Source organism: Psittacula echo (assembly GCF_963264785.1).
Source record: "Psittacula echo genome assembly, chromosome: 2".
NCBI lineage: Eukaryota > Metazoa > Chordata > Aves > Psittaciformes > Psittacidae > Psittacula > Psittacula echo.
This window is the reverse complement of record NC_137737.1, coordinates 60,017,583-60,043,210: the sequence shown is the minus strand read 5'-3', so window position 1 is coordinate 60,043,210 and position 25,628 is coordinate 60,017,583. Positions and strand designations below refer to the sequence as shown.

Genomic DNA, 25,628 nt, shown 5'->3' with positions numbered 1-25,628 from the left:
ATGCGCGGGGCCGCAAGACCTCCCCTCTCCCCCGTTGCCGGAAGACTCCGTGTCCCCCCCGTGGCGGCCCGCCCGCCATGTTTGTGGAGCTGAACGAACTGCTGGACGCCTCCCCGCAGCGACCGGAGGCGGTGAGAAGGAGTGATATGAGGAGGCAATGGAGGAACGAAGGAGGGAGGCTGCCGTGGCGGCCGTGCCCCGCGCGGGTCTTGCTGGGATCTGCAGTCCGGGAGCCGCGCGGTGCATGCTGGGAGAGGCGGGGCCCTGTGGGGTGGTGGCGGGAGCGTGGTGTGGTCATGGTGGTCTGGGTGTCCTCCGCACCGTTAGTGGCCACTGGGCCTTCCTTTTCGCTCTGACTTGCTTCCCCGCCGGCCCTCGCGGCTGAAGCTCCGGTATCCGCCGCCACGGAGGGTTCGGGGCCTGTACTCGCAGCCGCTTGGTGCGTCTGTGCATAATCGCTGCCGTGTGGTGGATAACAGCAGAAGCGGGTACGAAAATTGGTACCCAGCGCTCCTCCGGGCCCTGTGGCGTATTCTAGAGGTTCCTCTACCTTCAGGCCCCTCAGTTAATTCAGTTCACCCATGTAGGTTTTGTGGTAATGGAATCGCGCTGTAACTAAATGCCTTCGCCCTGCGTGAGAACTGTGAGGCACTTCAGGTAGAAAGTTAATAAAAGTACAGGTGTGTTGTACATCACTCTCTTTTTCCTGATAGGTAGTAGCACAGTGAAAGCAGGTTTGGGATGGTAATTTATTTTCTATGTCTGAGTTTACCCCTGTATTTCCCTATAAAGTTTATGGTGGGAGTAGTGCACTGTTCCCCTCAGCTGGAAAACACTGGTGGGGTGTTTCTGGTGCTCAGAGGGCTGGAGAACTTCTATGGAGACAGGCTGAAAGAGCTGGGCTTGTTCATCCTGCAGAAGAGAAGGCTCCAGGGAGACCTTAGAGCGGCTTCTAGTGCCTAAAGGGGCCAACACAAAAGCTGGAGAAGGGCTTTTGACAAGGGCAGGTAGGGACAGGACAAGGGGGAATGGATTTAACCTCACAGAGGAGAGGTTTAGATGAGATCTGAGGAAGAAGTTCTTCGCTGGTGAGGCTCTGGCATAGGTTGCCCAGAGAAGCTGTGGCTGCCCCATCCCTGGCAGTGTTCAAGGCCAGGTTGGATGGGGCTTGGAGCAGCCTGGTCTAGTGGAAGGTGTCCCTGCCCGTGGAAGGTGTCCCTGCCCGTGGCAGGTGGTTGGAACTGGGGGAGCTTTAAGGTCCCTTCCAACCCAAACTGTTCTGTGATTCTGTAATTCTCTGATCTGGCCATGGCTTGCTGGAAATCAGCATCCTGTTGTGCTTAAAAAACATGAGCCCTTTGTAAATTTCTTCTCGTCTCCACCATCCTGTTTTCTGCATCTCCACAGTTGGTTTATGACATGTTCAAAGTGCTGACAAATGCCTTCACTGCAGGTCTGGCAGGTGGATGAAGCTGCCGCCTGCATGGGTGTATCTGACATGTCACTGCTGAATGCTGGTGACACCCGCTACTGCCCTGCCAAGGACTTTGGCAGTTTCCAACAAGTAGCTGCAGCTTCTGCTGTGTAGCCTGCAGGTGGAAAGAGCCTGACAACAGGAGGGAGCGGGCTGGGGCAGGTGGATGAAGGGGCAACAAGAAGGCTTTGCCTTTGCAAGTGCTTCATCCCCAGCAGCATCTTTCTGGGCTTGAGAAGGACACGAAGAAGGGGGAACAGAATTGCACTGAGCATTCATGGTGGAAAATTGGGGGCTGTGGGTCTTTTCCCTGCCAACAAACAAGGTCTTGGTGGTGGGGCCAGGGCTTACTAGCTCCTCAGCAGCATTCCTTTTCCTTGACAGCCAAGGGAGGCTGCCCACCGCCAGGACCCCCATGGATCTGGTTGCTTCCAGCCAGCTGCTAAACAATTTGATCAACCTGGTGTGTGGGGATGTGTGCAAGAGCTGCATGGGCTTTGGAAATCCTCACAGATTCCTGCTGGCTTTGCATGCCTTCCTCCTTGTGTCAACATGGGTGATAGATCCCTGATTCCTGTATTTGTGGCCTGTGTCTGGAGTTGGTAAAGGCTTTGGAGCAGGTCTGTGGCCACAAGCTGTGGAGAAATTAATGGGTTTGGGTTGCTCGAAGAATGACCATCAAAGGTATCAGCAAGAGCAGATTTAATAAGATTTATAAAGGCATGACTTAACAGAATTTGATTGTGATGTTCCCTCTATTACTTATTACATGGATAAAGCGTATAAAGAAAAAATCGAGGCAAAATCCAACTAAAAATGGCTGATGCAGAGACCAAAGGCACAAAATGTAGGGAAGACCCTCATGTTGAGTCACAAGTTTTAAAATAGGCCCCTTTGCTTTTCTAAACTCCTGAAAGAGCAGAAGTGCGTCTGGATTTAGTCTTAGTCTTAGACTTGGTCATCAGTTTATGTCTAAAGGTTTACAAGTTTTACCACAGAGGAAATTCTTACATAGTGTCTGTTTAGCAATACTTTCCAGTTTTGAGGTGGATCATACAAAGTTTGACAACAGAATTTACTGCCATTGTTATAACAATCTGTATACACATACTTAACGACATAAGGGTACCTGTTAAATATTTCTCATGAGAGTCAGTGAAATACGTCCGATGTCTCAGCATATCTCAGTGGGTGAGGGTTGAGTCTCAAGGAGTGGAGGAATGTCTGCCCACGTCCTGTCTTTTGCTGACAGGCCTCTGATTATGGCAAACTTGAGCTTTTGTGACTTCTGAGAGGCGTCCTCCTCAGAGGGAGATGCTGGTTGCTGCCCACTGTGAGCTGGGAGAACTCATAGGGTCTCATTTAGGACCACTCTTTATAGGTTCACAATATAATTGGCTTTAGTCGTTATCAGATTTCTATCCTGGACGCAACCAAAGTTGGTAGTTACTAGAAATAAAACTCTGGTGACAGTGGTACCATTTCAGTTGGGCTATGATCGAGGGAAAGAGTATTCTAAGGCTGTCAAGGGACTCTCATGAGAGCCACCCTGCATCCTGCATCCAGCTCTGGGGCTCCCAACATGAAAAGGACGTGGAGCTGTTGGAGTGAGTCCAGAGGAGGCCATGGAAATGCTGTAAAGGCTGGAGCACCTCTGCTATGGGGATGGGCTGAGAGAGCTGGGCTTGTTCAGCCTGGAGAAGAGAAGGCTATGGGGAGACTTTAGAGCAGCTTCCAGTGCCTAAAGGGGCCAACAAGTAAGGGGCTGCCCCATCCCTGGCAGTGTTCAAGGCCAGGTTGAATGGGGCTTGGAGCAACCTGGTCTAGTGGAAGGTGTCCCTGCCCATGGCAGGGGTTTGGAACAGGATAAGCTTTAAGCTCTCTTTCAGCCCAAACTATTCTAGGTTTCTATGATTATCCCTGCTGTCAGCTCCCACCTTGGCCAGAGAACAGAAGTCCCTGGTATGGTCTGTACCTCCCTCCTTAGCTGTGACAGAATACCTGGTATGGTCAAGTGACGCTTCACTACCCAACTTATTACACAAAGGCCAAGGCTTATGGGAATTCCGGAAATCATAGATCAGCCAAGAGGATTGGGGTGGGTGGGGGGAAGATATGCCATCACACAAGCAGGATGCAGGAGTTTCCTGGATCTGTTGCGTCCCTTCCTCCCTTTTCTCCCTCCCTCTCTTCTTTCTTCCCTCCTTCCTTCTACCAGCTGTACTTTGGTGCAGCAGCTGCCTTTGGAGATATTTGGTTTGAACACTTCCACCCCTGTTTAACTGGCATCTTAAGTGTTGTCAGAAAGGAAGAGGTTTGAGTGCTACCTGAGCACCTGCAGTGTGACAGCAAAGTGAGGGTTGACAAGATTTAAGAGTTTGTAACTGGAAGGTTTGTAAAGCAAAATAATGTATGCTCTGAATGATAACATCCTGCTGTGTTCTGCAGAGGAGAGAGCCTTTGGAGAGTTAGCAGGTGAGGGAGGGGACTCGGGGTCTGCTCTTGCAGGGGGCCATTGTGGGGAAGAGGGATGTTGAAGAGGATGGAGTCGTGCAAAAGATAAACCTCTGAACATTTGAGCTTGTGCTGTTTGAACCCAGAGACTCCTCCAGGCTTAGCCATGGAAGATATGTCTCAGTTTGCTGCTTACTTGGGTGGTGCCTCTTGCTACAGTAATAGCCACAGAGCCTAACCCCTTTTTTTGGGTGGGAAGGAACTCTCTGGCTAAGGCAGAGTGGCACTTCTCTACCCTGGCTTCTGCTTTGCATTCTCTACAGCTGTGTTCAATATTTGCTGTTCCATTAACACTGCTTTTGGTTTTGGGCAGTGGGGAGTTAACTCTGATAGATGGCTTGTGAATTGCCTATGGGTATATTGCTTGTTGCTGTAAAAGGCTTTTCCTTTTCTTCTAATAGATTGGAAAAAAAAGTGCATTGATAAGTTCTTTGTGATTAAAAGCAGCCCTTCGATGATTTGTATTGATTAAAGAAATATCTTGACTAAGGTTTTAATGGAAATAAATGCCTTGATGAGGCTGGTACTGATAACAAGCATGCACTGATGAACTGAATTAATTTCCTGTGTGATCAAAACAAGGTATATACTTTGTGCAGAGAGCTCTGCTCCAGTACACATATTCTGAGGATAAGGTTTTCTGCCTGAACGTGGCATGTTTGAGGTAACCCTGGAACAGGGGACAGGGAGGGCGGTTTGGGGACAGGAGAAGCTGCAGCTGTAGCAGGGCTGCCATTTTAAGAGCTCAGGTGATACTGCCCATGGCACTAGGAGAATGGACAGGGAATAGTGGGTGGCTGTTGTCCCCCTGCCATCTATGCCACTTGAAGCAGAAAGAGGTAGAAATGGCTCCCAGCCATTCATGATGATGGTGTCCAGCACCAGGTGCATGAATACTTGGTGTCCTCTACACCAGCTGTGTGTTTCCATGTGAGGAGGTGGTTTTTGGTGAGCACAGAGCACGGTGGTCTCAGTCTAGCACAAGGGCTTTCAGCTGGTGGGCATGTCTTTTGGAAAGCATTGAACTCAACAGCTTCTGATGCTTTCCTGTGGAGTGTGTCCAGAGGAAGCACTAGCATCCCTCTTTAAATGGCTGGGTAGCTGTAGTGCTGCTTGTCCTCTTCTTTCTCTGTCTAGTACCTGCAGAGTGTTCCCATGCCTGAGCAGACATCTTGTCTACCAAGATGGAACCAGGAGCAGTTTGTGCCTGGTGTTCCTGTTAAGTTATTTTGCTGTTTCTTTTTCAGGGTAAATTCACACTGCTGCGAGACACCAGAACAGATGGCAGCTTCCTGGTGCACCATTTCCTCTCCTTCTACCTCAGAGGTATGTCAGCAGCAGGACTCGCCAAGGCAAAGGTCTGCCTTTGCCAGCTCCTTGGAGGTTCCTTCAGCGTGAAGTGTTTCTATGTGAGCAGAGGGTGGTTTTGCAGAGCATGAGACATCCTCAGATTAGTGCAAAGCTTTGGGATCAGGATTTATGGATCCCAGTCCTGACTTGTTCTTGAGACTTGTTCTGTGTCTTTGGTTACATCCCATAATGTGTGTGTACCTTGTTTCATCATTAGTGCAATGAATGTTGTAAATCACAGGGGCATTTGACAGTAGGAGCTGACGGCAATTCCTTCACTATCTAGGTGTTTTATAATGTAATTAAAGCTATCAGGAACAACTAACAAATAGATAAGCTGTAGTGAGTAAAGAAACAAAGAGCCTGGCAAGTTGCCTAATTGCTTTTCTGCTAACAGTTTCACCTGTGAGTAACCTACCAGCCCCTGCAGAGTGGGTGCTGGACTCACAGACTTTTCCAGCTTTCTTCTGGCAAAGCAGCAAGCTCAGCAAATCTGGTACCTATAAGCCTTGAAACTTAGCTCAGAGTGCTACGCAGAGAGCATTCTGCCCCCCATAACTGCCACATCCTCAGCTATAGCTTTATCCCATTTTAAAAAAATTGTTTTACTTAATGGAACAGTGTGAACTGCAGGGAAGACCTGTGGAGAACAGGTTCTTAACAGTGTGAACAGTTCAAAATCATCAAATTCTAAATTGATTTGGGTTGGAAAAGACCTTAAAGTCCTTTTGGACTTTGGAGCTCCTCGAGTTCCACCTCCTGCCACAGGCAGGGACACCTTCCACTAGATCAGGTTGCTCTGAGCCATATCCAACCTGGCCTTGAGCACTGCCAGGGATGGGGCAGCCACAGCTTCTCTGGGCAACCTATGCCAGAGCCTCACCACCCTCACAGGGAAGAACTTCTTCCTCAGATCTCATCTAAACCTCCCCTCTGTCAGTTTAAAGCCATTCCCCCTTGTCCTATCCCTACTGCCCCTCGTCAAAAGCCCCTTTCCAGCTTTCTTTTTGGGCTCCTTTATGCACTGGAAGCTGCTCTAAGGTGTCCTTGGAGCCTTCTCTTCTCCAGGGTGAACAAGCCCAGCTCTCTCAGACTGTTTCTATAGCAGAAGCGCTCCAGCCCTCGGAGCATTTCTGTGGCCTCCTCTGGACTCTTCTCCAACAGCTCCATGTCCTTCTTATGTTGGGGCTCCAGAGCTGGACACAGGGCTGCGGGGTGGATTTCAGCAGAGTGCAGTAGAGGTAGAGAATCCCCTCCCTCTACCTGTTGGTCACGCTGCTGGTGATGCAGCCCAGGACACAATTTGTTTCTGGGCTGTGAGTGCACACTGCTGGGGCATAGTGAGCTTCGTGTCACCCAGCACCCCCAAGTCCTTCTCCTCAGAGCTGTTCTCAGTCCAGTCTCCCCCAGCTTGTATTTGTGCTTGGGATTGCCCTGACCCATTTGCGTGACCTTGCACTTGGCCGTGTTGAACTTCATGATGTTCGCGCTGTCCCACCTCTTCCTGTCCAGGTCCCTCTAGATCCCATCCCTTCCCCCCAGTGTGTCGACTGCACCACACAGCTCGGTGTCATTGGAAACTTGGTGAGGGTGCTCAATCCCACTGTTTGTGTCACTGTCAAAGATGTTAAACAACAACAGTCCCCTAAGCAATGCCCCTTGTCACTTGCCTACACTTGGGCATTGAGCTGTTGGGTGCAACTCTTTGACTGCGACCATCCAGCCAATTATTCCCTGAGTGGTTCATCCATCAAATCCATGCCTCAAAGGGACAGCCCTGCCAAGACACTGCCTCAGGGTCTCCCCACATCCCTTTGCTGCTCTGCTGCTTGTTCCACTTGAAATCTATGTCCTGCTTTGTGGCAGGAGGAAACAACTAATGATTTTGTTCATACACAAACCATAACATCAGGTTGTCACATTCTAGGTTTTCCAAAATCATGTTTAAGTGTCAAATTTGCTTATTCTGTGTGTTTTTCCAGTCAAGGTCACTTGCTCTCTGAGAGCCAAAATGGGGATTTTTGGCACATCACTGGTTTCAGTAGTTCATGTCACGGTCGGCCATTGGCCTCTTTGCAGTAATACCAGCAAACAGTGCCAGGAGATCCCTGGGCAAGATGGCATGAGACAGAAAAGGGGCCTCCTACTTTTCTATGTAATTTTTTCTTGTTCTTTTCCTTTTAAACTTAACATTTTCCCTAATGTGGAAATCCTATAGAAAGGTGAAAATTGAAAGCCCAGCCATGAGCAAGTGACCTGTCTCACTTCAAGGACTTTCCAGACAGATCAGTAGCCTGGCTGCTGTGGATTATATTCTTTGATAATGGCAGCTTGCAAATTTGAAATGATAACGTGTCTTTTTGTCTTCCCTCCCAGCTGGCTGTAAGGTTTGCTTTGTGGCACTGCTGCAGTCCTTCAGTCACTATAACATCATAGCACAGAAGCTGGTAAGTCTCTTTGCGTAGGCTAATAATTACAGGTCCAGGGGGTTTCTGTTGGAAAGAAATGAGAACAGAGAATGGCAATTGCATGTGAGCAGATGTTTCCAGATCTTGATGGGGACATCAGGAGTGGTGCTCCTGCAGTAGGAGAGCACTTCTCACTGGAGAAGGGATGTGGCATAGGGCAAAAACTTAGCTATCAGATTCACTGCAAGGGCCCCACTGGGCTCTGCCCTAGAGGGGGCAGAAAGCTGAACGGCTGCTTGCTTTCTTTGTGCTTAGAAATGTTTTTGGAAGATCAGTATTCCCCAGGCAGGCCCAGACTGGTAGATGTAGTTTCATTAGTGCTCTGGGGAGAACAATGCCATGGTGTCTGTGTCCTATGGGCCTCTCTGTGTGCCTGCAGGACACACCAGCTGTACGGCATGGGAGCTCCTGAGGTGACTTTATGCTCTGTCCTGTGGTTACGTTGTGATGAAGTGCGTTGAGCTGAATCCCCTGTAGATTCAGAAGAACACCTGTATGCCTCTTTGTGCCTGTGGGCCAAGCCATCAGTTTGGGCCATCTGAGGAGGCACAAATGCTGAGTATGTTCGAATGGATTTCCTTCCCTTGGTGAGTCAGGCAAGGATTATGTGTATCCTGAAACAAGGAAACAGGGAAACGAAGTAGGCAGGGTTATTCCAAGTGTCAGCAAGTCAGCCTGAGCTCTGGCTTTAAACTGCAGTTCTCAGCTTTTTCTGCAATGCCCAGATGTGAAGTACTCTGGTTGGGAAGTCCAGGTGACCTTCCAGGTCTGAAGGGATGGGTCTTGAATTAGTCTTCCCTCTGGTTCTGCTGGAAATCCCAGCAATGCTGCTGCTTATAAAGACTTACAGGTGCCGAAGAACCAGGTGTTGCAATAACAGTTTATTTCCCACTGTAAATGAGGGTTGAGTTTTGGTGCTTGCTCAGCAATTGCATTTTATCTACTACTCAGCTTTTACTTTGTAAAAGGAGATCAATGGTCTGAGAGCTCAGACCTAAGTTAAATAAAATAACAGAATCATATAGAATCCTAGAATGGTTTGGATTGGAAGGGGCATTCAAAGCTCACCCAGTTCCAAACCCCTGCCATGGGCAGGGACACCTTCCACTAGACCAGGTTGCTCCAAGCCCCGTCCAACCTGGCCTTGAACACTGCCAGGGATGGGGCAGCCACAGCTTCTCTGGGCAACCTGTGCCAGGGCCTCACCACCCTCACAGGGAAGAACTTCTTCCTCAGATCTCATCTCAATCTCCCCTCTGTCAGTTTAAATCCATTCCCCCTTGTCCTGTCCCTACCTGCCCTAGTCAAAAGCCCCTCTCCAGCTTTCTTGTGAGCTCTTTAAGTATTGGAAGGCTGAGCAAGCAAAGCATTTCCACGGGGAGCTCAACATGTGATTGCCCAGTGGAGCAGATTCCCCACTGCTGAGCAAACCAGCCTCTTTGAGCACTGAATAGTTCTGCCCTTTGTGTTGCAGAGAGGAGAAAATCTTGGGGGGAACTTAAGAGGGACAGGAAATGGGACAAAGCCACCAGTGTAGGTAGGAGATTCAGCTGTTAAGTATGGGATCCTTGCCTGTTCTAAAAGCAGAATCATGTTTGTTGGTGTGTTTCCTAATGTGATGAAATTTCCTGGTGCACAGCTTGTGTGTGTGCTTTTAATAGGTGCTATTGTCATCTCCCTTGTGGAAGAGTCTGAGAAGGGAGAGAACGTGAGGATTAGCTGCAGCACGTGTGCAGTGCAAATCGAAATAATTTGCTGGCTGATGCTTCAACAGAAAGGTTACTGACGTGAAGGGAGGTGATAAGAACAATACAGATTGCCCAAGGGAGTGCAGAGAGGTGATTAAATTTGCCACTGTGGTGAGCTGTCCCTGTCCTGTTGGTTTCAAGTCTGAGTCAGTTACGTTAGAACTTCACAAGTGCCCGTGTGGTCTGTTGCGAATTCGTTCTGAGCTCCTAGGAGTTGAAGGTCGTAACATCAGTTATTTATATCTGTCTGAGTTTTCGTAAGGTCTTTGCTTTAATCCTTTTTTTGCCTAAATGAACACATCAGGCTCAGTAAAGGTGGTTTGTAGCAGGGTCATGTCACTCTAAACTTGCTTAAGAATTTGCTGCTGTAGATCTCTACTGGAGACCAGCAGGGATGTCATCTACATGGCTGCAGCAAACCCCAGTTCCAGGCAGCACCCTGAGCTGAGTCATGCTGCAGTTAGGTGAGCTGCATGCCCCACCAAATTACCATCCGAGGTCTTCCCTCTTCTTCCTCCATGACAAGCTCAAGACAAGCTGCTTGGCTCTCTGTGTTGGCCTGGAGAGTTGCAGTGGGCCAGGCTGTAGTTCCTTCAAAGAACCTGGTCCAAGGGGAGATTTGGGGAGACCTTAGAGCAGCTTCCAGTGCTTAAAGGGGCCAACAGGAAAGCTGGAGAGGGGCTTTTGCAAGGGCAGGTAAGGACAGGACAAGTGGGAATGGATTTAAACTGACAGAGGGGAGATTGAGATGAGATCTGAGGAAGAAGTTCTTCCCTGTGATAGAGGTGAGGCCCTGGCACAGGTTGCCCAGAGAAGCTGTGGCTGCCCCATCCCTGGCAGTGTTCAAGGCCAGGTTGGCTGTGGCACGGGGTTGGAACTGGATGAACTTTGAATGTCCCTTGCAACCAACCTATGCTGTGATTCTATGATTCCTAGGTTAAATCTCCCATGCATAATCATTCTTGGCAGGAGATTACGCACTTCCAAAAGACTGCAGTTGGAAGAGCTTCATACCTTAGCAATGCTCTTGTTTCTTTTGGGAATTGGATGGTCCCATGCCTGGGAGGAAGGATCCTAGAAACCAGGGTCATATTCTGTGATCTTTACAGTGATGTTTGGTAGATCTGATCCTTGTAGTACCTGGTGTATGTATAAATATACTAAATACTTACACACAGTTGAAGTAATGCTTGCCTTACATGCTCTTCTCCACAGTGTTGCCAGGTCTTACCAGTCCAGAACCACCTCCTTATGTGTTAGCTAAATGCAGTGGTGTATTTTTACTTGCAGGAAAAAGCTTCCCTGGATTTTTGTGCCTGTACTGCCTCTGTAATACTGGCTTCACAATTTTCCTTTTTTGCAAATCCTGCTCTTCTCATGAGCATCTGCACTTAATTTTGAGGGACAGTGTCGTGGTTTAAGCCCAGGCCGTAAATCAGAGCCACGAAGTCCACTTCCCCCCCCACCTTTCTTCCCTCCGCTCCTGGAGGGACGGGGAGGAGAATCAAAAGAATGCAACTCCCTCGGGTTGAGATAAGAACAGTTTAATAACTAAGGTATAACACAAATCACTACTGCTACCACTAATAGTAATAATGATAAAGGAAATAACAAGGAAGAGAATACAACCGCTCACCAACCGGTACCTCACCCCCACCCTGCAGTGATCCAGCCCTTCCGAGCCCTCTCCATTCTACATCCTGGGCATGACGTGCTATGGTATGGAATACCTCTTTGGCTAGTTTGGGTCAGGTGTCCTGTCCCTGCTTCCTCTCGGCCCCTCCTCCTCCCTGGCAGAGCATGAGACTCACAAAGTCCTTGGTCAGTCTAAACATCTGTGTTATCAGCTGTTCCCAGGCCAAAAGTCAAAAACACAGCGCTGCAACAGCTACTAAGAAGGAGAAAAAATGACTGCTACTGCTGAACCCAGGACAGTATCCACGCCTTATTCCATACCATTCACGTCATGCTCAGATCCCACATTTTCCATATACCATCACTTTCATCTCAGTGCACTCTTATCTTAGTGCATGGACCAATCCCTATAAAGCTGCTGAGTCCATTCGGTCCATGATGGTGGGCTCCATCTCTTGTAACAGTCTTTCAGAGCAGGAGAGGCCCATTGCAAAGTCCACCCCTCGATCATGAGTCCATCTCTATGTTGCATCTCTGCCCTGATGGATGGGCCCATCAGGCTTAAAATAATTCACCCTCCCCTGCAGCAGTCTCTGCAACTTGTCGGGGACTCCACACAGCTGCCTTCCATCTCCGACGCTTCCAAAGCACTGGAGGGGCCCAGTGGATTAGATACTCGCCCATACTGTCCCACACACCGTGACACTCATGGCTGTCCAGCCTTGGGGAAAACCTCTTGGTCCCCCTATATCGTCGTCTAACCCCAGGCAAGACCCAAACCTGACTCTGCTTAACTCTCGGGATCAGACAAAATGGTTGTGGGTAAAACACACTCTGTGTGTGTGCCAACATGGTGATCCCCATCACAATCAGCAGGCAGGTTCCAAGGGTACCCAAAGGCCATTCAAAACCTTCAAAACTCTCAAATGCTGCTGCTGTGCTTGTCACTGGGGCTGCTGTAGCTGCTGTACTTGTCACTGGGGCTAGTGTAGCTGTTGTGCTTGAAGGCTTTCTCACCACCAGCTTCTCTTTTTCCGAGTCCAGATCTTCCTCCTCTGCCTTGCTGGAAAGTGCTGTGGGGTCTCCTGCATCCTCCTGGGGCTCAGGCTCACGGGGCTCGGTGGACTGCTGCTGGGGAATGCTCTCGGCCTCTGCGGGGCTGGGCTTGGCCCCGGCGCTCGGCTCCACCGCCTCCTCCTCCCGCTGCTCGGCAGCCGCCTCCTTTCCCTCCTCGGCAGCCGCCTCCTTCCCGGCCTCCGGCCCCACTCCCGCCGCCGCTTGGTCCCCGGGGCCGCTCTCCCGGGCCGCTTCTGCCGCCGCCGGCTCCCGGGGCCGCTCCCCCTTAGCTCCCCGCAGCCTCACAAAGACGGACGCGAGGACGAGGGCCAGGACAGTGAAGAGCAGCGGGACGGCCGGGTACAAGTCCACGGCCACGTCCATCCCGCCCTGCTGCCAGAGCCCGCCCGCATTACAAGCCATTACCATAAAATACAATGAAACAAGAACCCTAGCCCAAGGCCCACACTTGATAAACACTAACACAGCAAATACCGGCTCTAAGTAAGCTACGACATACAGAAACTGTGATATCAAGAGAAACAACTTTGAGAGCCAATAAATCAGCATTGTGCCTTGGTCAGATCTGTCGTTATCTCAACCCTTTGGGCCCCCCGTTGGGCGCCAAAAAAGAACTGTCGTGGTTTAAGCCCAGGCTGTAAATCAGAGCCACGAAGTCCACTTCCCCCCCCACCTTTCTTCCCTCCGCTCCTGGAGGGACGGGGAGGAGAATCAAAAGAATGCAACTCCCACGGGTTGAGATAAGAACAGTTTAATAACTAAGGTATAACACAAATCACTACTGCTACCACTAATAGTAATGATAAAGGAAAATAACAAGGAAGAGAATACAACCGCTCACCAACCGGTACCTCACCCCCACCCTGCAGTGATCCAGCCCTTCCGGGCCCTCTCCATTCTACATCCTGGGCATGACGTGCTATGGTATGGAATACCTCTTTGGCTAGTTTGGGTCAGGTGTCCTGTCCCTGCTTCCTCTCGGCCCCTCCTCCTCCCTGGCAGAGCATGAGACTCACAAAGTCCTTGGTCAGTCTAAACATCTGTGTTATCAGCTGTTCCCAGGCCAAAAGTCAAAAACACAGTGCTGCAACAGCTACTAAGAAGGAGAAAAAATGACTGCTACTGCTGAACCCAGGACAGACAGTTAATGTTATTTGCTGTGTCCTTGTAGAGAATATGCTGGGCCACAGTGGCAGGAAGACTAAGGGCATGAGGGCTGCTTGCCGGTTGGTGTTCCCACCCTCATTTGTACAATGTTTTGTTTTGCAGGAAAAACATACTTGTCCCCATGTGGTCTCCCTCTTGCCTGTTGCCCTCTCTCCTGCCCCAGTACTGAGCTCACACATCACCTGGTCACCTCTGCTTGCCCCTGCAGGTAGTTGTACTAGAGAAGGGACCTTGGTCAGTTGCTTGGTTACAGATGGTTGCACTTTGTATCCCGGCTGTGTTTGCTGTTGGAGCTAATGAGCGCTGCCTCACATGCTCCATTACTAGTTCTCTCTTTCAGGTATTTTGCTTTCCCTAATGAATTGGCCCATGGTGAGCAGTCTTCTGTTTTGAAGGGATGTCACTTCTGGCAGGCTGGAGGGCCACCACGCTGCCCGGCTGGCAGCATCCCAGACGGATGAGAACAGTTGTGCTCCATCATGGTGCTCGCAGCTCCACTTGCGCTGAGCTGCTGTTTCAGAAGCATTTCTGGGCTTGATGGGTAGATGACAGATTGCCAGAGATAATGTTTGTGTGCTCCTAGCCATAATGGAGCATGGTGCTGTGGGATAATGAAAGCTTTCAGGGCTGTTTAATGCATGCTGTTTGGATGTTCTGCAGCACGGTGGCTCTGCAGCAGGAATGCGTGTAGTGTCTATGGCAGCGAGGAAGGTGGCTGTTGTCCATTTTGAGTGCTTTTTCCAGTGTCTTCAAGCTGCCCTGATGCTTTCTGTGCTGCTTCCAGAGGTTACTAGCTGTGAGACAAGCAGAAGTTTGCTGTGGAAGATGACTGCAATGAGGCGTGTCCAGGTTTCCATCTGATGCTGTCTCTCTGGGACCTGGTTCCCCAGTTGGAAAATGAGACTGGACTTGCTGGGTCCACCCAGGAACATCGTGACATGACACTGAAGATATCAAATTCCTGGTCTTACATATGAGCACGCTGCCCTTGGCTGCCTTCCTCTCATGCTGTAGCCCTTTTCTCTGTCATCAACAATTCTCTTGCTGATCTGAAGTACAGAGAGTTTGTCTGTGCCGGAAGAAAAGGCTGAAGCAAAGTTAAAATCAATTTCTGAGTTACTGACATTAATAGTGAGTTTAGTCATTGCTGTAGCAAAGCTTTTCAAGGCTGTCGACTCCAAAAATTCATGAGGGGATGAGGTTTGTGAGACTGTGGTGCTGCCCAGCCCCACTTTTTGGCACATCAGGTATTTGTCGGCCGTTCCCTGCTCCTGGCCTGCCGCATAAAGATTCCTCTGTCCTTGGCTAGAAATTTTTCCATCGTGTGTGCTTGCAGTTGCCCAGGAGGCTTCCCGTAGCTCTCCGTTGCTGCCCTGCTTTCTGGCATGCTTTTAGTGAGCAAATATCACCTGCAAAATCTAAATCCCTCTGCCTGCAGCCCCCATCTGCCTCTGCTGGGCTTGAGGCTGGTGGGAGGTATGGCAGGGAAAGCGAAGGGTCCTGCACTCCCCAAGAGTCTCATTCCTGGGAATTACTGCTCCTGGCTTGCCTGGGAGAAGGGGAAAAGAGAGGAGACAATTTGGATTAGATGAGGCAAGGGTTTGCTGGAACACTTGCTGGTTAATCCTGTTCATTGAGAAGATGCTTGAAAACAAAAGGGATATGTCCAGAGGTGCTGGCTGGTGCCATGCCTGAGGCTCTCCTTCCCTGATTTGCATGGCAGGTGGGATCACTTTCCTCCCAGAAGCACGTGTTGAAGACCAGGAAAAAGAAGGGCAAGCTCCGGGCTGATTTAAAAACTGTATCTGAGGTGGTCACATGTCAGACAGCCTTTGCTAGTTGAGGATGCTTGTCAGAGTATCCCCTGGCCACAGTGGAAGATGTCGCCTCTGATCCATTGTTTCCCGAGTGCTGTAGACAGTGTTTTCTGGCACCAGCTCTGATGAAAGGATCTCTCCTCCTTGAGTTTCAGCTGGGGAGGAAAGCAGTGGAAATCTCTTTTCTCTCATGAGTGCTGAACGTGTGGCAGCTGATAAACCTTGCAGGAGCTGTGGGTTAATCTTGCTGTAAAGGCTCTCTTCCTTATCCACTCAGACCTTATCTCTGGAGGTCTTCATGTGGAAATGCCCTGACAAAGCAGCTTAGCACAGCCGTTTGTAGGGATTGTCTCACTGATCAGATGTTTAAAGTGTGGCTTTACAATAATTTTATATATATATGTATATATATTTAAAGAGAAGAAAAGGAGTTTTAAAATGTTGGCACTTACATATTCATGTTGGAATAACAGAAAGATCGAGCAGGTGAAATATGGAAGTAGAAAGCAGTAGGCAGAAGTGGACACATTGCTTTCCTGCCTTTCTCTCTTGTGTGGGAGCAAGGAGAGCCCAGTGGCTCTCAGGAGTGTCATGAGGACTGAGAAATGCTTGGAAAACTTCCAAGGTCTTTTCAAAAGAAGGTGTTGGGACAGTGCCAAGCACAGCTCTCTCTGTTCAGTGCTTTAAAACCCTGGGGAGTTGCTGCTTCGGACCTTCCTCTTGCTGGATTACTCAGACACTGGGCTTAAATGTCCTGCAGCTCCCAGCACAATTGCTTAGAAAATAAGTAAATATCTGTATTTTCTGTGATGCTTAAGAAGTTCCTGCTGCTGTGTGCTCCTTCAGCATTCAAGCAGAAGCCAGTCCTGGCTTAAGGCAAGAGCTCCTGCCCTGGGACTTTTGTTCTTGGTCAGTCCTGCTCAGCCACCTTCTCCAGAGGTTTCAGAACCTCACAGCATCCCAGAGGGACATCTTCTCTCAGGGGATATAGGAATTGCTTTCTCAGGATCCTTGTTTCTGGTTCCCTGTTCACCAGTTCTGCCTGTCAAGCAATACTGCATCGAGCTAAACCTTCCTGAACTGTCTGTAAACCATCTATCTCGCCATCTTGTCCACCTACCTGCTGTGTTGTGCAACAGCCCTATTTACAGGCTGCCGAGACACTGTGAATCTTGGCATTAATACTCCTTGGTGCCATTTTAAGAAACAACAGTCCTGTTGTGAAATGTGGGAAGCAACCCACACCAGAAAGCCAAGCACATTTGCACTTCTTCCTGCTGGGAAATGCAGTTTGGCTGAGGTTCTAAGATAGTGCACATGAGATAACTTTGTATGATCTTGTCAGTAATAGATACTACATTTTCCCATGGAAGGTGGACTGACGCAGTTACTGGTAAGCTGAGGAGCCATATAATAGTTGGCAAAAGTAGCCTTTGCTGATGAAAGAAAGGAGGATGAGAGAGGAGTTCATGACCTAGGTCTCTAGTTGGGGTCTTCAGCATGTATGCTGCAGCTCTGCCAGGGCTTTTGCTATTGGAGCTGGATGTGCCCAGCATGTGGCTCTTGAGGTCAGTCTCATGATCAAGCAGGGCTGAAAGGAGGAAATCTCAGCTTGAGTTTGAGTCACGACCTGTTGTGGATGGAGCAACAGACTTCACTCATAAGAAAAAACTATCAATATATTTATTTATATAAAACAGCAATTTGACAAAGTATAATAATAAATACTAAGCTGACAGAAATGAGATTTAGATATTAGGAAGAAATTCTTCCCTGTGAGGGTGGTGAGGCCCTGGCACAGGTTGCCCAGAGAAGCTGTGGCTGCCCCATCCCTGGCAGTGTTCAAGGCCAGGTTGGATGGGGCTTGGAGCAACCTGGTCTAGTGGAAGGTGTCCTGCCTATGGCAGGGGGTTGGAACTGGATGAGCTTTAAGGTCCCCTCCAACGCAAACCACTCTGATTCTATGAAATACAACACTTATTTAACAAGATTCAATGGCAAGGAACATTTATAGAATCATAGAATAATTAGGGTTGGAAAGGACCTTCAGATCACGTAGTTCCAACCCCCCCTGCCGTGAGCAGGGACACCTCACACTAAACCATGCCACCCAAGGCTTCATCCAACCTGGCCTTGAACACCGCCAGGGATGGAGCATTCACAACTTCCCTGGGCAACCCATTCCAGTGCTTCACCACCCTTACAGTAAAGAATTTCTTCCTTATATCCAATCTAAACTTCTCCTGTTTAAGTTTTAACCCGTTACCCCTTGTCCTGTCACTACAGTCCCTAATGAATAGTCCATCCCCAGCATCCCTATAGCCCTGCTTCAGATACTGGAAGGCTGCTATGAGGTCTCCACGCAGCCTTCTCTTCTCCAGGCTGAACAGCCCCAACTTTCTCAGCCTGTCTTCATACAGGAGGTGCTCCAGTCCCCTGATCATCCTCGTGGCCCTCCTCTGGACTTGTTCCAACAGTTCCATGTCCTTTTTATGTTGAGGACACCAGAACTGCACACAATACTCCAAGTGAGGTCTCACGAGAGCAGAGTAGAGGGGCAGGATCACCTCCTTCGACCTGCTGGTCACACTTGTCTTGATGCAGCCCAGGATACGGTTGGCTTTCTGGGCTGCGAGCGCAAACTGCAGCTGGCTCATGTTCATTTTCTCATCGACCAACACCCCCAAGTCCTTCTCTGCAGGGCTGCTCTGAATCTCTTCTCTGCCCAACCTGTAGCCATGCCTGGGATTGCTCTTACCCAGGTGTAGGACCTTGCAGTTGGCATGGTTAAACTTCATCAGGTTGGCATCAGCCCACCTCACAAGCGTGTCGAGGTCCCTCTGGATGGCATCCCTTCCCTCCGGCGTATCAATTGAACCACACAGCTTGGTGTCACTGGCAAACTTGCTGAGGGTGCACTCAATCCCACTGTCCATGTCACTGACAAAGATGTTGAACAAGACTGGTCCCAACACTGATCCCTGAGGGACACCACTCGTTGCCAGTCTCCAGCCAGACATGGAGCGATTGACCACAACTCTTTGTGTGCGGCCATCCAGCCAGTTCTGGATGAGTGTTTACGGCATGGAGACCCTCCCACTGAGTCATGAGGTTCAGAAGTTACCCTCTTGCTTTCTAAACTCCTTCTCAGAAAGGAGTCTAGGTGCTCAGACTTCATCTCAGTCTTGGTCAGTGGTTTATGTCTAGAGGATTATATATGCACAATCTTTTACATCATGTAAGATTTCAACGTGTAGTATGTTGTTAATCACTTACCGAGAATCTGTTGTGGCAAAGAATCTTTCAACCTCAAGGAGTAACCTTAGGAGGTGTCCCTTTTCCAGGGGAGACCCTGGCATGCAGCCTGGTGCTGTGTAGGAGAGCTCCATAGGCCCTGGGCTGCCTACTAGTTACGGAGCAAGATAACTGACTCGTAGTCATGTTTGCATCCCAGCTACAGAAGTTAGTTGTTTTGCAAACTTGGCTTGAGTCAGGCCTTGACCAGTGGTTAGGGGATCATGTTGCACAGCACGTTGGCTATCATGCTGTTATCTGTCTCCCCGAATCCACTTTGAGTCAGATGCAGCCATCACAAGCAGACCATCCATTACCACCAGCACTGGTGGTTATCACTTGAGCAGAGCTATAGGAAATAAAGATTGGGTTGTAGGGGGGGAAGAAGCACACCACCTCATGGCCCCAGGCACTTTGTCACAGTCTCTCCTCCTTCTCCCAGGGGGAGTCAGGGCTGGGGCTGCTTCCCGTAGGAGCCTCAGCCATGCTGCTTTCTCCTGGGTGTTGTGCAAGTGTTGGGGTGCCTGGCCCACAGTATTCTCTAGATCCGAGCTGTGCCTTGCTCAGGTGCTTGTGTTGTGCCAGGGAGTGTTATTGCCACAGCGATGGTTTGGAGATACTGAAAACAAAAGGCTTTCACCCCTCAAGAAGGGATGGCAAAGAAATTGCTCATAGCAGGGTCCTTGTGGCAGCCTGGAGCAGTTCCAGGATGTTTGAACCCCAGATCTCAGTGTTGTTGTTTTGTTAATCTCCTGGTGAAATACAGGAGAACAAATGTGTCCACCACTGTGTGTGTAAGTAACAGAACTGCCTGTGTCATCCCCCGCACAGGACTCACTGAAGCATTGACTTTATTAGCACATTTAGATAAGGCTTGATAAAAATTGGCTGTTGATCGCTTGGTTCTGTTTACACCATTTTTTCAAAGCTGTTTGCTCTGCAACATGATGTTTTCCTCTCTCGAGGGAGTCAGTCTGACAGCTGCCAAAGAACGGGGACAGCTTGTCTTCTTGGAAGGCCTCAAGTCCTGCCTTGACCTCTGGTTTGGAGAGCAGGAGGAGCAGTCGGGACAGCCTAGTCCTCTTCAGTTTATAAGGTAAACCTGACCAGTTGGACCAGGCTCCCTTTGGGATTCCCTCTGAGGCCCAAGGACCTGGTAGCTACACACTCAAGTTAAAGGGAAATGCCATCACCATGCACATTGCTGTGCTTGCCCAGCCCTGCCTCTCTCTGCTGCTCAAAAAGGGATTCTGTCTCCCTCCTCCAGCATTTCAGAGTGATTTCGATCCCCATCCCCATTGCCGAGTATGTTTTTGGTCTAGAGAAAATCTATTTCAGCACTAAACAGGTTTGTGTCAAATAAAACTCCAAAAAAGCTTTATTCCTTTTTAATTGTGTTGAGTTATATTCTCATCCAAAAGAACAGTGCTGCTTTAATCATGCTGGCTTTCATTTTTATTTACACATCACTTTCTCCTCCCACTTCACTTTCTCCATGCCCCTGATGATTTGATAGAAAAATATCCACTGAGGGCTGTTAAACTGGCAAATACCAGCCTCGGAGCAAGGACTGCCATGTACTTGGTGTGTCCATGGATGCTTCTGGCCCTCTGCTATTTCAGACTTATGCTGGGGTGGATGGGCTTTTAGTGAGAGTGAGGGCAGGCACTGAAACCCTGCAGACCCCTGTACTGTGGGACCATGTAGCCCTTTGGGTCTGGAAGAGTGAGACTTGTGGAGTGTGGCAGGATCAAGCCCAGGACAAGCTTGAGAAATGGGCCCATGGGAACCTCTTGGTGTTCAACAGGGCCAAGTGCAAGGTTCTGCACCTGAGTCAGGGCAACCCCCAATATCAGTAGAGGCTGGGTGATGAAGGGATTGAGAGTAGTCCTGAGGAGGACTTGGGGGTGTTGGCTGATAAGCTCCCCATGACCCGGCAGTGTGCACTTGCAGGCCAGAAACCAACCGTGTCCTGGGCTGCATCACCAGCAGTGTGACCAGCAGGTCAAAGGAGGGGATTCTCCACCTCTGCTCTGCTCTGGTGAGACCCCCCCTGCAGTCCTGCATCCGGCTCTGGGGCCCTGACATAAGGACGTGGAGCTGTTGGAGCAAGTTCAGAGGAAGCCACAAAGATGCTCCAAGGGCTAGAGCACCTCTGCTATGGAGACAGGCTGAGAGCTCGGCCTGTTCAGCCTGTAGAAGAGAAGGCTCCTCTCTCTAGGGGAGACCTTAGAGCAGCTTCCAGTGCCTAAAGGGACCAACACGAAAGCTGGAGAGGGGCTTTTGACAAGGGCAGGTGGGGACAAGACAAGGGGGAATGGCTTTAAACTGACAGAGGGGAGATTCAGATGAGATCTTAAAAAGAAGTTCTTCCCTATGAGGGAAGATGGTGGTTCCAGTGGCTGAGGGGGACATGCAATGCATGTGTGGGCCACACTCTTTGAAACCTCCTTCTTCTCTTCCAGCAAGAGCACTTCCGACCTCAAAGCCTTGTTTGACTTCGTCCAGGTGTCCCTGACTCCTGCCAGCAGTGACTCCTGGAAGGGCCCCGTGCTGCTGGTGGATGACCTCAGTGTCCTGCTCAGCCTGGGTGCCACGCCGGTGGCGGTGCTGGACTTCATCCACTACTGCAGAGTCGTGGTGTGCTACCAGCTGAAGGTACTGCTCCCTCTGCATGCAGTGTCCTGTATGCTATGCGTACAGAAGAGCCTCTGGAACACAGCTTGGCTTTTTTTTCTTTGTCCACCTGTGCATTATGAGGTTTTGAAAGGCTTCGGCCATCCAAGAAGTTCCAATTATTGCTGTAGGGCCACTCGTTAGTCCCTGGAGTACCTGTGGTTTTGCAATTGGTTTACCAGGAGATGCTGCCTAGAGAAGAACTGTGCCTGATGTGTGAGCAGGGATTCGAGGTGCAAAATAATGTTTTTTATAGCTCCTGACTCTCTAGAGATCTCTGCTCACACCTGTGTTTGTGCGCATGTGAGAGAGCAGGGAAGGAAATGGGTTACAAAGGTAGCGAGAGGCTGATGAGTCTCCCAAGGGACAGAAATAAAGGTCCACTCAGAAGGCACCTGAGTATCTGCTTCCACCAGTCTTCACTGTTGCTGTGTGTTGCACTGGCTGGTTTCTAAGGGCGTATGACAATGCAGCACTTCTACAGAGCTCTCCTGAGCTACGTGCTAACTTCAAAGAGCATTGCAGCCAAAAATCTTTACAGTCACATCCATCCATTGCTATTTACATTGCAGCATCCCCCTCCCTGGCCACTTCTCTCTCTGCTTGAGTGAGAAATAAAGTAGATGGTGTCAGGTTTTGTTATCCTGCACTTCATATGGTGCCAGGGTGTTTGTGCTGTAAATGCTGACAAGGGATGTTCTGCTTGCTGAGAATATTTACCTCCAAAACAGCTAAAAAAGATGATAAATCACACTAACACATTTCTGTTTCTGTCTAAGACAGTTCTGAAGCTTCAAAGTGCATTTAAGTGACTGGGAATTTCATGTTATTTTAAGTCTTTGGTGACCTGCATGGGCTGAGGCAGAGACTCTTGGGATGTATTTTTAATGGAGTTGGTGGTGCTTTGGGGGAGCATTTTACTTCTTGTGAGAGCTGCGAAGCTTCGAGCATTACAGCTCTGGCTGCATCCGTTCAGCCATGTCTCTATGTAGCTGTTCTGAATTCATTCAGAATTGCCATTAGCGTGGCCTGATGGACTGGTTTAACTAGACAGCTATCTTGTAACAAAGGCTTGATGTATTTTTAGCCTGTATGTTATATATATATACACACATAGTATAGGGATAGCAAGCTGTTTCAGAGTTTTATATATGTATCTGCTGTTTATATTCTCTGTGGACTTAGCTCAGAACCAGCTGCTGTGCTGGGGATGTCTAAGTAGCTTAGCATGGCATTTCACAAGCTCTCGTTGCTGTCTCCTCTTCCTTACCCTGATTAGGGATTAGGAATCAGCCAGGGGCTCATCTCTGCCTGGTGCTCTCATTCCAGGGTAACATTGTGGTGCTGGTTCACAGCAACGAGGATTCCGAAGATGAGGAAAACGAACTGGTTGTGAACTCCCTGTGTCATCACAGTGACCTGATCCTGTGGGTAGAGGGGCTGGTGACCGGCTTCTGCAAGGATGTTCATGGGCAGGTAATGCATTGGAGAGCATGGAGAGGTGGCACATGGTAATGTCACATAAAACACTGCCTGCAGGCCCAGGGGTGGGTAGACATGTTCTTTCTGCCCCATGGGAGACAGTCCATGCTGCAGTATGGTTAAGGACTAACAAGCAGTTTTGTTGCAGTGACTAGGATCTGCTGGAGCAGCTGGGCTCTTTTGGCTGTGACTGCTTCCACAGGGAGTCAGGGACATCCTGCCACCTGGGGACTCCCCCATCTCTGGAGGCTGGAAGGAGTTTATATGGCAGCTGCACTGCAAGCTGTATCCCACCCCAAGGTGACGGCAAAGAAAAATACCCATTCCCTAGGAAGCTGCCTCAAACTGTCATAGAATCACAGAATGGTTTGGGTTGGAAGGGACCTTAAAGCTCATCCAGTTCCAACTAGACACAAGGCTATCCTGTCAGTGGATCTCAGCCTGGCCTGTAGTGATTGCTTCTGGGCTGGGAGGGCAGCTGGGTCACTGGGGCCTTGTTACTGCATTGTCTCTAGTCAGGGGCTGCCACCAAAGGGACGGGTTACAGGCAGGTGTGACAGGTTTTTAATCAGTAATCCTTCTGATCTCCCTTCCCTGCAGGCCAGCAAGAGGCACTGGTTGGTGAGGGTGCTGTGACTGGCGTAGCCAGAGGGATGATATTCCTATTCCTTTCCCTTTGCAGATTAAAATAACTAGGAGAGTGTCCTTGGAGCTGACTGGGGAGCAGGATGTTGTCCAGATCTACCAATACAAGATCCAGGACAAGAACGTCACCTTTTTCGCTAGGGGGCTGTCAGCCGCAGTCCTATGATGCTGCGATACCACACAGTGCTGCAAGAGCAACGCGGAGCAAGGCTGGGGAGGCCAGCACATGCCACCAAACCAGCCCGGCTGCTCCACCAGCATCTTCCAGGAGCAGTGCAGCAAACTGAACCAGGAGGGAAGCTTAAACACGTGTTGAACTGCATGCCAACGAGGGGATTAGCCTGCCCAGAGCTTGCTGCAATCCCTTTGTCCTCCCACCCTGTTCCCAACATATGCAGGCCAAGAAAAGTGCACAGACTTGCCAGAATGGCCCTTACAGCGTGTAAATACAAGCAGTAGGGATGCCCCTTGGGCTGGGCGTGCCTCACCTTTTCCGGTGTGTTATGGCATGGCAGTGCCAGGCACCGCTGCTTGGAGGGATCACCCCACCCTCCAGCTGGCGTTTAATGAGATGACACAGAGAGGGTGGAGACAGGGATGATCTGGGAATGTGTTGCAATTCTTACCTTTCTTCAGCTCTGGTACAGGAGAGAGATTTGCTCAACTCGCAGCTTCCACAGCATTGACTGAAGAAATCAATAGCTGTGTGTACAGCCCCTCACCTTGCTGCGGTGAGACCCAGGCCTTGCTTGGTTGATCCCTTGCTTTGTTAAGTTACTTCCCTTTTTTCACGTGAAACCCCCATGCCATGGTGCCCCATCCCTGACAGTGTTCAAGGCCAGGCTGGACAGAGCTTGGAGCAACCTGGTCTAGTGGAAGGTGTCCCTGCCTGTGGCAGGGGTTGGAACTGGATAAGCTTTAAGGTCACTTCCAACCCAAACCATTCCACAGTTCTATGTGTGTCAGCTTATCATGCAGCTTCCCAAGCTCATCCTTGGCTTTAGGTGATGGATGGACACTTGTACATGAGCCTCTGCCTCAGCCACTGCTTCCATGGCACAAATCATGACTAGCAGTTCTGTGACCTCCCTGTAGTGGAGCATTATTGGAGGCTAATAAACACATCTTAGATAAAGGGTACAGTCATCAAGTAACCATAGATCTCTGCATGGGAAGTGCTCCCCACAGGCTCCTTGGCAGGGGAGAGAAATGGGCATCTTCTGAACACAGGTGAGGAGATTCGGATCCCTGGAGCAGAGCTCACACATGGAGGTCTTCTTGTAGATGCTCTGGTTGTAGTGGGAGATAATACCCTGCACGCTGGTGATACTTGAGGGTGACCTACCAGGTCTTTTGCAGCTGCAGAGCCTGGGTAACAACTCTGCATGTGAGACATGTTTCTGCTGTTTTCTACCACCTGCCGATGGTGCCTGGCCTGGCCGTGATACTGCTGCCAGTGGGTTCAAAGCCCCGTACCCTGCCCTGGCAGAGGCAAGCTGATGTCTTGGCCTCCTCCCGAGTCACACCAACCCTCAGGCTGGTGCCTGTTGTGCCTTGCTGGGGTAAAACATGTTTCTTGGCTGCCCGCTGTGGGAGTGGCAGAGCCCAGCATTGCCACTGCCAGCTCAACATGGTGGCAGAGTCAGGGGGACAATGCATGGTCACCATCTGCAAAGGAAGGACGGGACAACTTTGGGGATGGGAGCTGCAGGCACTACAGCTGCTTAAAATGCACCTGTAAAGGTCATATAATGGTGTGTAATTGAAGCAATACCTGTATGATTAGCTTTCCCTTGGAGAGATCCCAAACCATCCCTGCTCCAAGCTCTTCTGAGCCACCCAGCGAGGCCATGACCCAACCACAACCTTGCTCTGAAGCTATGGGAAGAGATGCGATTGATGGCAGAACAGGGTGGCCTTGGCAGGGTCAGCCAACATCTGTGTGCTTGGGGCCGCCGCTCCCTGCAGCTCTTTGTTTGCCAGCCAGAGGTTGTGTAATGCTCCATTCCGACCGATAGAGCAGGTGGGACTTGGACCAAGATCTCTGGTCTTCATTCCCTCAGCCTTGGTGGGAGCAGCCAGGGCCTTGTCGAGGCAGCAAGCTGGGAAAGGCCTACCAAGGCTGGGACTGGTAGGATGGGATGCAGGCCCTTGGGAAGGGGTTTGATGCCAGCAGCAGAGACTGTTGGAAAGCACTGGAGCCTGACAGCCGCAAGACAGGCCTTGTAAAAGCTGGGTTTGTGGAGGGTGCTCACTCAGCCCCTGGAGACAAACACACGGG

General features: G+C 49.9%; 1 protein-coding gene across 1 annotated transcript; it reads left to right on the top strand.

Annotated features, from left to right (window-relative positions):
• On the top strand, positions 1 to 24,411 carry ELP6 (elongator acetyltransferase complex subunit 6). The gene is made up of 7 exons (XM_080610254.1): positions 1 to 131; positions 5,236 to 5,314; positions 7,715 to 7,785; positions 19,510 to 19,640; positions 21,010 to 21,202; positions 22,550 to 22,696; positions 23,385 to 24,411. The coding sequence occupies exons 1-7, from the start codon at positions 78 to 80 to the stop codon at positions 23,511 to 23,513; spliced, it is 804 nt and encodes a 267-aa protein (XP_080466380.1). The 5' UTR covers positions 1 to 77; the 3' UTR covers positions 23,514 to 24,411.
• Positions 24,412 to 25,628: the final 1,217 nt, after the last annotated feature.